General features: G+C 47.6%; 1 protein-coding gene across 1 annotated transcript in view; it reads left to right on the top strand.

Moving 5' to 3' along the window:
* Positions 1-16,252, top strand: part of LOC142304351 (A.superbus venom factor 1-like) — a 137,439-nt gene that overhangs the window by 29,521 nt on the left and 91,666 nt on the right. The window contains exons 8-10 of the mRNA XM_075346656.1: positions 657-759; positions 933-1,053; positions 15,250-15,365. Of these exons, the coding sequence (XP_075202771.1) occupies positions 657-759; positions 933-1,053; positions 15,250-15,365 (340 nt within the window). The remainder of the gene's footprint in view (positions 1-656; positions 760-932; positions 1,054-15,249; positions 15,366-16,252) is intronic.

The raw sequence follows: 16,252 nt of genomic DNA, 5'->3' as shown, positions 1-16,252 counted from the left end.
TAACAAAATAATGAGTTCAAGAATTAAATTTTTCATCTTCTAAAATATATTTTAAATAATGGTTCTTCAAAGCAAATGCTCTAGATAGTCCAAAGAATAGAATATTCTTTCAGCCTATAAATTGGAATATAGTTATGAAGCAAGGCAAATGGTCCTTCAATGTCTACCACCAAAATTTGGATTTTTACTAGGGATGATTGAATACCTCAAATATTCGCCTTCGCGAATATTTGCCGAATAGGTCGCCGCTATTTGACTATTCGTGAATATTCAGTGCGCAATGTAAGTCTATGGGAAACCCAAATAACAACTATTTGGAACTATTCGGGCTTCCCATAAACTTACATTGCGCATCGAATATTCGCATAGTGGCGACCTATTTGTCGGATATTCGCGAAGCCGAATATTTGAGGTATTCGATCATCCCTAATTTTTACACATCAGATCCTTAATTTGTACCAAAGATAAGCAGGAGAGGTGCCTGATGTCCATATCTTCACCTTAGCCAAATATGAGTGTAAATGCTGGAGTTGATGGTGCAAAGCCATCTCATGTCTATGGCCGACTTAATCACGGTATTTATGAATATCAGAATATCTGGATTCAAAAATAATCTCCATGGATTTTGACATCTTTGTTTTTCTCCTAAATACCAGGTTCCTCTATGGGAAGTTGGTCGATGGTACCGCCTTTATAATATTTGGGGTCAAGAAAGATGACGTAAGGTCCAGTCTGCCCAATACTCTGAGACGGATTAACGTAAGAAATTATTCCTCAAAGGAAACAAAATTGTGTTTCCTTCATTTTTATGATTGAAGAATTTTTTGAAGTTTTTACTTTGAAAATATTTTAAGATTCCTATAGGGAATTTCTTAGTCTGTTTGAAGCCATTTGTTGTTAATCTTTTTATCTGACCCTTTAACGTCCATTAGATTAAAGACGGTGAAGGAACTGCGGAACTGGCCAGAGCAGATCTTGTGAAGAACTTTGAAAATGATGATGATATGTTGCAGTACACCTTATACATGTCGGTCACTCTTATCACTGATTCTGGTGAGTATGTTACATTGGAACATTAAAATACTGAAGTTATGAATGTAGATATTAGAATTATATCTATAATTGTACATGCATATTGTAAAGGGAACCTGTGAGGTGTAATATTCGCCCAGTACCATGAGCAGTTCTGGGTGCATATTGCTAATCCCTGCCTAACTGTCCCTGTGGGTGATGCTAGAGTTTTTGTCCTTCCTCCCTGGAGGGACAATTTGAATAATTCCCATATAGCTTCTCATAAACAAGATCAGATACCCACACTTTGCACTGTCGAGGGGCAATCACCCCGAAACACCGTGTCTGCAAATTGGGATTCTGATCTGGCATAAATCCTAAGTCTTAAGGGCACTTTACACGTAAGGACATCGCTAACAAGATGTCATTGGGGTCACGGAATTTGTGACGCACATCCGGCCTCGTTAGCGACGTTGTCGCGTGTAACACATACGAGCGACCGCTGACAACACGTCATCCATTTCCCAAATATCTATGTTCTGGACGCAGGTTGTTCGTCATTCCTGAGGCAGCACACATCGCTACGTGTGACACCGCAGGAACGAGGAACTACACCGTACCTGCGTCCTCCAGCAATGAGGTGGGTGTCACTTTCCTGCGGCTGCTCTCCGCCCCTCCGCTTCAATTGGACGCCTGCCGTGTGACATCGCTGTGACGCTGCATGAACTGCCCCCTTAGAAAAGAGGTGGTTCGCCGGCCACAGCGACGTCGTTAGGAAGGTAAGTATGTGTGACGGGTAGCAGCAAGTTTGTCCACCACGGGCAACGATTTGCCCGTGACGCACAAACGACGGGGGCGGGTACGCTCGCTAGCGATATCGGAGCGTGTAAAGTACCCCGTGAAAAGGCTTGTTTAAAAAGCTACTTTTGACTTTTAGGATTGCTACTTCCAAAGGGTGGCGCTAGAGTTTGTCTCCTTCCTCACTGGAGGGACAACCTGTATACACTAGCATAGATAAAGAGATCTTTAGAAAAAGTATTTCTAAACATCTTTTACCATATGCTAATGAGCGAGGGGACTAGTCCCCTGGGTGTTGCTTCCCTGGCTAGTCGGCCCCATTAGCATATTCGTACGTCCCTGTGGGTGTGCTAACATGGTAATGAATATGCAGCGTCACAGGATGATCTCACTCACCTCTTCGCTACCATCGTGTCCGAAACTGGATTTCGGCTCAGTGTGCATGACCCCGGAGTTTGGGTCATGAGCACTATCAAGCCGAGTGTACATGTCCTGGCTAGAGTTGAGCGCGGTTCGTGGTTCGTGGTTCTCCAGTTCTAGGCTCGAGTGATTTTGGGGCATGTTCTAGATCGAACTAGAACTCGAGCTTTTTGCAAAAGCTCGATAGTTCTAGAAACGTTCGAGAACGGTTCTAGCAGCCAAAAAACAGCTAAATCTTAGCTTGGTTTCTGCTGTAATAGTGTAAGTCACTCTGTGAATCAAACTATTATCACATTTCAGTGTATAGTGTGCGTGAACAGCGCCTTCAGATCACTGCTGTTTCTATAATGGCGAACGCCATTTTTTTTTTTTTTTTTCTTGTCTTCCTTCCCTAAGCGCGCGCGTCTTGTGGGGCTGGCCAGCATGTCAGCCAATCACAGACACACACACACCTAAGTGGACTTTGAGGCAGAGAAGCAACGGCATGTGTGATAGGATCTGCATGTCACATGTCCCTGCATTATAAAACCGGACATTTTCTTCACGATCGCCATTATCTGCCTTCTGCGTCTTTGGTGTCAGACATCACTGTCGCAGTTCCGTCCTTTGTCCTATCGCCGATACAGCTGTATGCGCTGCATACACAGCGTTAGACAGCTTAGGGAGAGCACATTCTAGCAGTCCTTTTAAGGGCTCGTACCGGCAGGGTCAGAGAGCCATAGGTGACAGGTCCTGCAAACAGCAACAGCGTCTGTGTAGCCCAGGTCAGGGATTTCCTCCCTGCATTTCACCATTAGGAGGGAATAGAAAGGCAGGCTTCCATTCCTCTACCCAGAGCACCACAATCCTGCCACTGTACCCTCTTGTCCTCTGCACACTCCAACTCATTCTAACTAAGCCATTATACTAGCAAACACTCAGTGTACCTAGTGGCATCCTATCTGTGGCTATTGGACTTTGCTATAGTCCCACTAGTGCAAAGACATTTGCAGAGCACATCTGCCTGCGTTGCACACTCCAAGTTTTTTAAACTCAGCCATTATACTAGCAAACACTCAGTGTACCTAGTGGCATCCTATACGTGGCTATTGGACTTTGCTATAGTCCCACTAGTGCCAAGACATTTGCAGAGCGCATCTGCCTGCGTTGCACACTCCAACAAATTATAACGAAGCCATTATACTAGCAAACACTCAGTGTACCTAGTGGCATCCTATACGTGGCTATTGGACTTTGCTATAGTCCCACTAGTGCCAAGACATTTGCAGAGCGCATCTGCCTGCGTTGCACACTCCAACTAATTATAACGAAGCCATTATACTAGCAAACACTCAGTGTACCTAGTGGCATCCTATACGTGGCTATTGGACTTTGCTATAGTCCCACTAGTGCCAAGACATTTGCAGAGCGCATCTGCCTGCGTTGCACACTCCAACAAATTATAACGAAGCCATTATACTAGCAAACACTCAGTGTACCTAGTGGCATCCTATACGTGGCTATTGGACTTTGCTATAGTCCCACTAGTGCCAAGACATTTGCAGAGCGCATCTGCCTGCGTTGCACACTCCAACTCATTATAACTAAGCCATTATACTAGCAAACACTCAGTGTACCTAGTGGCATCCTATACGTGGCTATTGGACTTTGCTATAGTCCCACTAGTGCCAAGACATTTGCAGAGCACATCTGCCTGCATTGCACACTCCAAGTTTTTTAAACTCAGCCATTATACTAGCAAACAGTCAGTGTACCTAGTGGCATCCTAAACGTGGCTATTGTACTTTTGTCAATTCACAGTATTGGAACGTTATTTGCAGCACGTCTGCCTGCATTGCACACTCTAACTTTTTTAAACTCAGCCATTATACTAGCAAACACTCAGTGTACCTAGTTGTATCCTAAACGTGGCTATTGTACTTTTGTCTAGTCACACTACTGCAAATCTATGTGCAGCACCTCTGCATGACAACCTCGTGCTCTGTTTTTAATAAGCTATAATGATAGCACAAAATACTGCCATTTTGTGGCATCATAGAACTGGCTGTTGTATTCCATTAGTGCCCCACTGGTGACAAGCTATTTCTAGCACCTCTACATCACACCCTCATGCACATTTTGCTACGCTAATGTTATAGCAAACTCATGGAATTCATTGCTGCATTTCATAATTCGGAGGGATAGAAAGTCAGGCTTCCTTTAGCTTTTCCTTCTGTTCATAGACAGCATCTCCAAGACAAATTTCCCCTCCACGTCTAAGTGTGGAGAGGCAGCTAGTGCGCATGCGTGTGCCGATGTACCCCAGCTGCAGCATAATTACAGTGTTTCGCCTAGTGAGTATGCTCAGCCTGACTGTGCCATTCCTGACGCTAAGTTTTCATTTCGGGATACAGCGCATGCTCCCACACTAAGTGTGAAAAGCCTCTTTGCACAGGTGCTTGCATTCCGTGCCGGGTCTAAGTCCTGTTTTGGGCATAGACACCATGCTAAAGCTGATAGTCTTTTTTCAGAGACTGTATTTCATGCTACTGAGCATGCTCAGGCACTTCCTGCATCAGAGACTAGGTCCGGTAATGAACTCTTTGGCCCTGGCCCTGATGTGGGGGTCCCATATAGACCACAGGGCATCAGGTGTCCTCCCAAATGGCTTGCAGAGGCCCACACCTATGACTTGTCACCGCATTATTGATGCTCAGACGATGACTGGTGAGGTGTTTGGGTCATGGCAGCCATGAGGTCATCATTGAAGTTGCGTTTCCAAATAGGACGCTAGTTATGCCACTCATGACGTGTCACTCTACTTTTGTCTCCAGGAGGTGCATTGTGGTTCACCCTGGTTTGGGGCGGACCCAGGTTATAAAAGGGGCTGGAGCCAACAAGGAGGTGCGCAGTCTTCTATTATGCTCCGAAAGAGCACACCTCCATGTGTTGAACCCATTGCGGCTTTAGGCCAGAGGTAGGCAGGGATCGGGTGGTGGATGCAGGCCACCACCACAGTTGGTAACGCAGAACGGTTAAGACCAGCTCCTGTCCTACCAGTCCTGCTTGTGCAGCCCAGTGGCATTAACAGGCCTGCTGCTGCTGATGCGCCTGCTGTCCACAGGTGTGGCCCCTACGCACACGGTCAGCGTACTCAATGGCCCCTGTGTTGTTAACAGGGAGTTCCTGGGCTGGGTGGGCATGTGGACCCTGTGACGCTAACAGGGCTCACAGTCTCCAGATCCGAATGGCGTCTAACTCGGTTCAGGCTACTATTAGTTTCATAGCCACACAGCTCTGTATCCTCCACCAAACCTTCAAGTTGCCAACCTCTCCTTTTCCAACTGGGAGCACGGTGGACACTGACTGCTGATGGGGATATATACCTTTCTCTTTCTTTTCTTATTAATTTTCGTTATATAGCGGTCACAGATTATATACCACTTTATCCAAATCTGCCAGTCCCACTGTAACAGATGTTGTTTCTTCAGCAAATGTTACAGTTGCTTAACCACCAAATCCACGGACCAAAACTTTTTTCCCCTTTCCAACACACCTGTTCCCCTTTCCAACAGCATCTGTCCTTTTTCAACTCATTTTGGGATATGACCAAAAGTGCAACTGTGCAGGGACACCGTACTCAACGCCATCTCAGCACAGCAGCCATCCCTCGGTCCCTCCGATGTGGACAAGTAAAAGACCATTTCCTCCTATCCATGACAAAGCGTTGAGATTCACTCTGTGCAGCACTGGTGTTTAGTGGACAAGTAGATCTAAGATTGCGTACCACATTCTGCAGATACTCCTGTATACGTGCGTCTATTTCTATGGCAGGAATTAGTTCGCCAAATTTTGTCTTGTACCGGGGATCTAACAGTGTGGCAACCCAGTATTCAGGATTAGTTCAAATTCATACAATCCGAGGGTCATGTAGGTAGTGCAGCAAGAAGGCGCTCATGTGTCTTGTGCATCCAGGAGGACCAAGTCCTTGGTGTGTTGGTGGCAGAGAGGTGAGAATCGTGCATCCTTCCTCTGCCCTCTACCCACAACCTCGCACAACCGAAATGTGAGCAAGCTCTCACTCATCTGCTGAGTCTTCCATGCCCATCGCCAGTTCGTCCTCCATTTCTTCATGGGCTCCTGCACTTTCATCAACACTTTTTGCTGATACTATGCGCCCTTGTTAATCCCTCTCCCTCACCATGAATGCCGCATAGGTGCCGCTGACCATCTGGACCTCGTAGATCTTGTTATCCCTTCCGCATATGACTCCTCCTGTACTTCCTCCCCTTCCTCTTGTCCCAACACCTGACTCAGAATAATAATTACAGTGTGCTCCATCATGTAGATGACCAGAATTGTCACGCTGAGAATGACATTGCCAGTGCTAAACATCTTCGTCGACATTTCAAAACTGTGTAGCAGGGTGCATAGGTCCTTGATCTGACACCACTCCAGCAGCGTGATCTGCACCACCTCTGGATCAAGTTATCCCAGGCTATATGTCTTACCGTATTTCAGCAGGGCTCTGCGGTGCTGCCACACACGCTGCAACATGTGCAGATTCCAATTCCTGCGTGTCGAAACATCGCATTTACGGCGTTTAACTGCCAGACCCTAAGACTTCCGGAGTGATGAAAGTTGTTGAGCTGCTGTGTGCGCACGATGGAAGTGAGCACATAGCGAGCGTGCCCACTGCACAAGGCCATGTAAGCCGTGATGGTGTTTTAAAAATTGCTGGCGAATTCGGTTCAACACGTGAGCCCTAAAAGGCACGTGTGTCACATTGCCCTGACGATGGCCCGCAGCCAGGTTTGCATCATTGCCGCACACGGCTGTTAAGTCACCAACGGAGTCCGCTCCGTCAATTTGTACTCCGGTTGCCAGGTGACAACGTGTTCCTTTCATGAATAGTGCTGATGATGTGAGAGTAGTCGATGCCAGCGGCGCAGGTGGACGCAGGTTATGCTCACCCACTGGGCTGCATTACCTTGACAGATGCAGAATCTCTGGCTGAATGTAGCTGGTGGGTATCTCACAGATGAAATACCATCATTCAGCTACAACCAATGGGAAGACACCACACCCTTTTTTATGCCCATCCTGTCTGCAGACCACTGCCAGACATAGCTATGAACCTCTGGTTAATTTTACCCCCAGTTCAGTTTTATGATTTTGTGTGCTTGTTACCTGACTACTTTTCCTGCTTGCTGTTTATGTACCTTGTTGGCCGATACGCATTTCAACTCTGCTTGTTTTCTGATTCTTTCCTGGCCGTCCCATTCTGTTCCTGTTCCTCAATTAATGTTTTGACCCTGCCTGACTACTATTCTCTGTAATAGCGGTGTGACTCACATTTCCCATACATTTCAAAGTAAAGCTTTGACCGCCTGATGGCATTGAGCTCTGCTGCCAGCATAGTAAGGAGGTGTGTGGTAGTCCTTGTGCGCAGTTGCAAGGAAGGGTGGCCTGACCACACAGGGTTTGCGCCAAGGTAGAGGACCCACACGAGGTTGAAGAGGCAGAAGCAGTGTATTAACTTCTACATACAGAACAAGGATTGAAACAACTCGTGGGGACGGCAAGACTTGTACAGCAGACCCTTCTCCATCTCTCACCATAGTTTGCCAGTGCCCAGTCAGTGACATGTAATGACCCTGTCTATGCTTACTGGTCCAAGTATCTGTGTTGAAATGCACCCTGTCGCACACAGATTTTCTCAAGGAAGTGGTGATGTTGTGTGCGACATGCTGGTGTAGCGCGGGCATGCTTTTCTTGGAGAAGCAGTGGTGATTGGGCATGTGGTACTGGGGCACAGCGACAGACATAAGGTCTGTAAAATCCTGTGTGTCCACTACGCGTAAAGGCAGCATTTCGGTAGCCAACAGCTTACAGAGGGATAGAGTCAACCACTTAGCTTTGTCATGGGTCGCAGTAAGTGGCCTTTTATTTGACCACATCTGAGGGAAAGAGATCTGGCTGCTGTCTGTAGACGGTGTTGAGTAGGGTGTCCCTGGAAAAATGCAGGTTTGTGAGAAAAGTGCAGGCGGAGACATGATGTTGCCTTCATCTTGCCTTCAGATCTGTTCATCTTGTATCATTTTTAAAAAACACATCAAGCAAGGGTTACTCCAAGCGGAGTCTACCTTTTTTCCCAACATTGGGCACACAGACACCCCATCAGTGGCAGCACTTGTGCCCTAGTTGCAAACAGGATGTTTTGATTTGCATCAAGCACATTCCAAATCCACAAGCATTTACTCTCCCCAGGATGACACAGGGGTAGTAAATTCCTTCTGGATCCATGACTTGTTCATTTTGATGAACGTCAGTGTGTCCACATTGTCACTGGACAGACGCGTGCGCTTATCTGTCAGCACACACCCAGCAGCACTGAAGAAGACACGTTCAGAGACAACACTGGCAGCTGCACACGACAAAATCTCCAAGGCGTAACTGGAGAGCTCTGTCAATTTTTCAAGATTTGAAGCCCAAAAGGAGCAAGGCTCCATTTGCAAAGTCATTGCATCGATGTTCATTTGGAGATACTCCTGTATCATCCTCTCCATCCGTTGACTATGTGTCAGACTTGTTGTCTCTGGTGGCCTTGCAAAGGAGGGTCTAAAAAAATTATGAAAATATTCCATAAAATTGCTGTTACCAGCACCAGATACGGTCCTACTGGTACGGGTAGACTGTTGAAGATGACGATGCCGTCCCATGTTTGTCAAGTTACAACTGGGAGAATCACTCCCTTCACCTGCACGGTTGTTTGGTGTAAAAGCCGAGCTAAGATCGAGTAACAGCTTATGCTGATACTCCAGCATACGTGCGTCCCTTTCTATGGGTGGAATTATGTCACAAAATTTGGACTTGTCCCGGGGATCTAATAGTGTGGCAAGCCAGTAGTCATCATCACTTCTAATTTTGACAATCCGAGGGTCATGTTGGAGGTAGTGCAACAAGAAGGCACTCATGTGTCTTGCGCAGCCATGCGGACCAAGTCCACGCTGTGTTTGTGGCATAGAGGTGCTAACCGTTCTTTCTTCCTCTGACATCTCCCCCCAACCTCTTTCAACTGAATTTTGACCAAGGTCTCCCTCATCCGCTGAGTCTTCCATGTCCATGGACAGTTCGTCCTCCATATCTTCATGTCCTCCTGCACCTTCCTCAACATCTCGCCTGCTACCATGCGCCCTTGTTGATCCCTGTCCCCCATGGTCCCATGCCTGCCGCGTTGGTGATGATGAACGTCTGGACCTTGGTGATGTTGTTGTGTCTTGCGCATATGAATCCTCCTGTAGTTCCTCCCCTTCCTGTTGTCCCACCCCCTGACTCCGAATAGTGTTTAGCGTGTGCTCCAGCATGTAAATGACTGTAATCGTCATGCTGATAATGGCATTGTCAGCGCTAAACATATTCGTCGCCATGTCGAAACTGTGCAGAACGGTGCATAGGTCCTTGATCTGAGATCACTCCATCAGGGTGATCTGCCCCACTTCTGCATCTCGTTGGCCCAGGCTATACATCATGACGTATTGCACCAGGGCTCGCCGGTGCTGCCACAGTCGCTGTAACATGTGGAGAGTTGAATTCCAGCGTGTCGCCACATCGCATTTCAGGCGATGAACCGGCAGGCCGAAAGACTTCTGGAGCGATGCAAGTCGCTCAGCTGCGGCGGTTGAACGGCGGAAGTGAGCACTGCAGACAGTTTACGTGCCCTGGTCAGAAGGCCATCTAGGCCGGGATAGTGTGTTAAAAATTGCTGGACAACAAGGTTCAACACGTGAGCCATACAAGGCACGTGTGTCACCTTGCCCAGGCGAAGGGCCGCACCCAGGTTTGCAGCATTGTCGCACACGGCCTTACCAGGCTGCAGGTTGAGTGGAGACAACCATTTATTAAACTCGGACCGCAGAGCTGACCACAACTCCTCAGCTGTGTGACTCTTATTCCCAAGACATGTCAAGCTAAAGACCGCCTGATGCCGTTGCGCTCTGCTGCCAGCATAGTAATGAGGGGTGCGTGATTCCTTCTGCGCAGTGAGAACGCTGGTGGCCTGACCAGGCAGGCTTGGGGCGGAGGTGGAGGACCCAGATGAGGTGGAGGATGCAGAAGCAGTGGCGGAACTTGGACAGACAGAGGATTGACACACAAGTCGTGGGGACGGCAAGACTTGTGCAGCAGACCCTTCACCATCTATCAACATAGTTACCCAGTGCCCAGTCAGCGACATGTAACGTCCCTGTCCATGCTTACTGGTCCAAGTATCGGTGGTGAAATGCACCCGTTCACACACAGAGTTTCTCAAGGAAGCGGTGATGTTGTGTGCGACATGCTGGTGTAGCGCGGGCACACCTTTCTTAGAGAAGTAGTGGCGACTAGGCATCTGGTACTGGGGCACAGCGACAGACATAAGGTCTCTAAAATCCTGTGTGTCCACTAGGCGGAAAGGCAGCATTTCGGTAGCCAACAGCTTACAGAGGGATAGAGTCAACCTCTTAGCTTTGTCATGGGTCGGAGGAAGTGGCCTTTTATTTGACCACATCTGAGGGACAGAGATCTGGCTGCTGTGTGTAGACGGTGTTGAGTAGGGTGTCCCTGGAAAAATGCAGGTTTGTGAGGAAAGTGCAGGCGGAGACATGATGTTGCCTTCATCCAACGTAGGTGCTATCGATGTCTGAGAGAGCTGTACACACTCACTTGTTTCCCCTTCCAAACCAACTGACGACCTACCAAGCAAACTGCCTGTTGCGGTTACAGTGGTGGAAGTTTTGCGTGGAAAAACAGGTGTGACAGCTGTCCCCACAGTCCTAGAAGATGAAGAGCGCGCGGATGCACTGGAAGGGGCGGGCGGTGGATGGTTCGCTCCGCTAGGCCGCATTGCAGCACAGTGAGCTTCCCACCGGGACCTATGATATTTATTCATGTGACGATTCATGGAAGAAGTTGTCAAACTGCTGAGGTTTTGACCTCTACTAAGAGAATCATGACAAATTTTACATATCACATGATTTGGGCGATCTTTTTCTATGTCAAAAAAGGAACAGGCTAGGCAAGGCTTAGAGGCCATGCGACCTGTTGATGCACCCCGAATAATGCTCATAGGCAGAGTGGTGGCTGAGGATGCAGTTGTAGACGTGCTACCAGTGCTCCGACTCTGTCCAGGAAGGCGCAAGGTAATTTCGTCGTCGGTTGCATCCTCCTCCACCGCCTCTGTTGACCTCCTCGAGTGCCTGACTGGGGGTTGACAGTAGGTGGGATCTAGAACTTCATCATCAATTGTTGTGTTTGCACTCCCCTCCCCCTCAGACCGAGCCTCTTCTTGCCCTGACCGAATATTTAAGTTGTCATCCCAATCGGGTATCTGCGTCTCATCTTCATCAGTATGTTCCTCATTGCCTATAACCACAGTTGTTGGAAAGGCAGCATTTTGGTAGCCAACAGTTTGCATTTTATGAAAGTCAACCTCCAAGCCATGTCATGCCCTTCTAAAAGCATGTATAACACAGCGAGGGGACTCCAACCACAGTCTCCCTCGTTTCCACTCACTGGGCCACACACACCCCACTTGACTGGCATCGGTTGAGCTCCCTTTTGAAAAAGAAAAAGATGCTTTGCATGAAGCACTCTCAAAAATACACGTGCCTTTCCCGTCCCCTGGCTGACCCAGGGGAAGAAAAGTCCTCTGAGAGCCATGACTTGTTCATCTTGGTTCTTTTAGAGACACAGCGAGGGGACTCCAACCACAGTCTCCCTCGTTGCCACTCACTGGGCCACACACACCCCACTTGACTGGCATCGGTTGAGCTCCCTTTTGAAAAAGAAAAAGATGCTTTGCATGAAGCACTCTCAAAAATACGCGTGCCTTTCCCGTCCCCTGGCTGACCCAGGGGAAGAAAAGTCCTCTGAGAGCCATGACTTGTTCATCTTGGTTCTTTTAGAGACACAGCGAGGGGACTCCAACCACAGTCTCCCTGGTTGCCACTCACTGGGCCACACACACCCCACTTGACTGGCATCGGTTGAGCTCCCTTTTGAAAAAGAAAAAGATGCTTTGCATGAAGCACTCTCAAAAATACGCGTGCCTTTCCCGTCCCCTGGCTGACCCAGGGGAAGAAAAGTCCTCTGAGAGACATGACTTGTTCATCTTGGTTCTTTTAGAGACACAGCGAGGGGACTCCAACCACAGTCTCCCTCATTTCCACTAACTGGGCCACACACACCCCACTTGACTGGCATCGGTTGAGCCCCCTTTTGAAAAAGAAAAAGATGCTTTGCATGAAGCACTCTCAAAAATACGCGTGCCTTTCCCGTCCCCTGGCTGACCCAGGGGAAGAAAAGTCCTCTGAGAGCCATGACTTGTTCATCTTGGTTCTTTTAGAGACACAGCGAGGGGACTCCAACCACAGTCTCCCTCGTTTCCACTAACTGGGCCACACACACCCCACTTGACTGGCATCGGTTGAGCCCCCTTTTGAAAAAGAAAAAGATGCTTTGCATGAAGCACTCTCAAAAATACGCGTGCCTTTCCCGTCCCCTGGCTGACCCAGGGGAAGAAAAGTCCTCTGAGAGCCATGACTTGTTCATCTTGGTTCTTTTAGAGACACAGCGAGGGGACTCCAACCACAGTCTCCCTCGTTTCCACTCACTGGGCCACACACACCCCACTTGACTGGCATCGGTTGAGCTCCCTTTTGAAAAAGAAAAAGATGCTTTGCATGAAGCACTCTCAAAAATACGCGTGCCTTTCCCGTCCCCTGGCTGACCCAGGGGAAGAAAAGTCCTCTGAGAGCCATGACTTGTTCATCTTGGTTCTTTTAGAGACACAGCGAGGGGACTCCAACCACAGTCTCCCTCGTTGCCACTCACTGGGCCACACACACCCCACTTGACTGGCATCGGTTGAGCTCCCTTTTGAAAAAGAAAAAGATGCTTTGCATGAAGCACTCTCAAAAATACGCGTGCCTTTCCCGTCCCCTGGCTGACCCAGGGGAAGAAAAGTCCTCTGAGAGCCATGACTTGTTCATCTTGGTTCTTTTAGAGACACAGCGAGGGGACTCCAACCACAGTCTCCCTGGTTGCCACTCACTGGGCCACACACACCCCACTTGACTGGCATCGGTTGAGCTCCCTTTTGAAAAAGAAAAAGATGCTTTGCATGAAGCACTCTCAAAAATACGCGTGCCTTTCCCGTCCCCTGGTGACCCAGGGGAAGAAAAGTCCTCTGAGAGCCATGACTTGTTCATCTTGGTTCTTTTAGAGACACAGCGAGGGGACTCCAACCACAGTCTCCCTGGTTGCCACTCACTGGGCCACACACACTACACTTGACTGGCATCGGTTGAGCTCCCTTTTGAAAAAGAAAAAGATGCTTTGCATGAAGCACTCTCAAAAATACGCGTGCCTTTCCCGTCCCCTGGCTGACCCAGGGGAAGAAAAGTCCTCTGAGAGCCATGTCCACATTGTCAGTGGACAGACACGTGTGCTTATCTGCCAGCAGACCCACAGCAGCACTGAAGACAGGTTCCGAGAGAACGCTGGCTGCAGGACACGACAAGATCCCCAAGACGTACGTGGCGAGCTCAGGCAATTTATCAAGATTGGAAGCCAAGAATGAGCAGGGCTCAAGTTGCACATTAATGGAATCGATGTTTCCTTGCATATACTCATATATCTGTGTGTCCTCCTCTTTTTCCTTGTCCAGCTCTTTTGTTTTCGCATGAGTATATGTCCTTGTCACTTTCCCATGTGTTGTGAGTTGTTTGTGACCTTTTGGACACCTTTGAGGGTGTTTTCTAGGTGTTTTTCTGTGTTTGTGATTGCCTGCCATTGTTTCCTATGCAGTTCGAGTTCGGTTCGTCGAACGTTCGACGAACCGAACTCGAACGGGAGGTCCGTTCGGCGAACCAACCTCGAGCCGAACCGCGACCGGTTCGCTCATCTCTAGTCCTGGCTTCAATCTGAAGTAGTGCGCATGACCCAAACCCCGGGATCATGCGCACTGAGCCGAAATCCAGTGTCAGTCGGCGAAGGCGGCAGAGAGGTAAGATCATCCTGTGATGCTGCGCCTTCATTAGCATGTCAGTACAGTGAAAGTGTTTCCTCCGTCACAAAAGGGGAAACAATTGGCTTGGAGGAGAATGCCTGTAGCAGAAAGGTTGAGTAGCATCTGTTCAGGAGACTAATATAGTATATTTTTAACTTTTGCACCAATAAGGGTCCCTTTAAAAAAGTTGTTAAAAACCAATTTAACCAATTTCACGGAAAGGTAAGGATGGAGACTGACTGATCATTCAATCTCAGAATTTTTAGCTCACAGGTAAAATCTTTATTCAGTGAATATCAACTTACTGTGATAGGAGATGACAGTTGGTGCTTATATAGTTGTATGGAGGAGGAAGGAGCTCTGCCACCAGCTAGAGCTAGAGCTCCTCCTTTCTTCTCCCACTTCCCTTATCCTAAGAGTATCATTAGAAGGAACTACCAACTCTAAAGGTCCCGTTGCACGCAACGACGTATCTATCTAACGATATATCGCCGGGGTCACGGATTCCGTGATGCACATCGGGCATCGTTAGCGACGTTGTTGCGTGTGACAGCAAGGAACGACCATTAACGATGGAAAATACTCACCTTGTTGTCCATCGTTGACACGTCGTTCCTTTTCTCTTGGTGACAATGACAGCAGACAGCTGAAAATGCTCAGTTTTGGAGGTGCCCCGCTAACTGATACCAGCCGTGGCTGGGTACTGCAAATCCGCTTTCTATTCAAATCAATAGGAGACAGATGGACAGTACCCAACCACGGCCTGTATCAAAAGACAGGGCAACTCCTGAACTGAGTATTGCTGCCAGCACCGAAAAAAATAATCGGCAGGGGTGCCAGGTGTTGGACATTGGCCGATCACACATTGATGACCTATCCCAAGGACAGGCCATCGATGTAAAATGTAAAAGTAGTGGACATTCTCTTTAAGTGTTTCATTTTGATCCCTCAACGTAGTTCTTCACCTCCTGAACTCCTTACTTTCTTTCTAGGCAGTGAAATTGTGGAAAGTGAACTGGAAGACATTCATATTGTGAAATCACCATATAAGATTCTATTTACCAAAACCTCCAAATATTTTAAGCCTGGAATGCCTTTCGACCTGATGGTATGTAATCCTTGTAGACATATAATATTTATCTAAGTCCATAATTTTGGTGTGTGTGATAATACAAAAATGCCCTCATCACCATCATTGTGAACATTTTTGGCACAACCGCAGAATATGAAGTCGGTGTGAGTCCCGACTCTGGAATTGGCATCTCAAGAAGAAAGTCCGCTAAAGTTCTAAAAAGAAAATTTCAAACTACGGCTCTTCTATAGGTTGTCTAGTCAATACTAAAAGTTGGGTCTTTAAATGATTGGACGTTGCACACTTTGAGACCTCTTCTGCTCGTATTAACCGATTTAATCAGGGAAATCCTACTTTTGTGTAGAAATAATGAGATGTGATTAGGAAAATTTGAAATTGAAGAATGGATTACTCAATGGTCATAGGACGGGGTCTCATTTAGCGTTCTACCCCATTACTTATCTCTGGGAAGTTATTATTTCTCTACGAAAAGAACAGTTAACTATGATTCCTAAGGTTCTGTGCAGGAGACATTGCAGACCTGTTTTATTATTTTTTATATTTTCGTGTGCCTTCAATTTTATTAAGATGTAGAAACTTGGCAGGACCAGCACAAGCACAGACATTTTGGTTAAAGACCCCCATCCACCGCTGTCTATGTCGCATTGCCACAGCAGTGGACACCGTGTCATACCTGACTATGCCAGTTGCCAAGTTGTTATACCTTCTGAGGACCCTCTGCACGCACACTGATGAGGGTCTTTGACCGAAACGTCTGTGCTTGTACTGGTCCTACAAGTTCTATTCACATTTATCTTGAGTGCCAAGTTTCTACATCTACTTGAGATGGTTTTGAGCACCACCCCAGAAGTGCCGTGTGTATCAACTCACTTCAATTTTAATAAGGCTCTAAAGAACAATTT

This window comes from Anomaloglossus baeobatrachus, chromosome 4, assembly GCF_048569485.1.
Source record: "Anomaloglossus baeobatrachus isolate aAnoBae1 chromosome 4, aAnoBae1.hap1, whole genome shotgun sequence".
Classification (NCBI taxonomy): domain Eukaryota; kingdom Metazoa; phylum Chordata; class Amphibia; order Anura; family Aromobatidae; genus Anomaloglossus; species Anomaloglossus baeobatrachus.
This window is presented reverse-complemented; position numbering and strand designations above follow the sequence as displayed.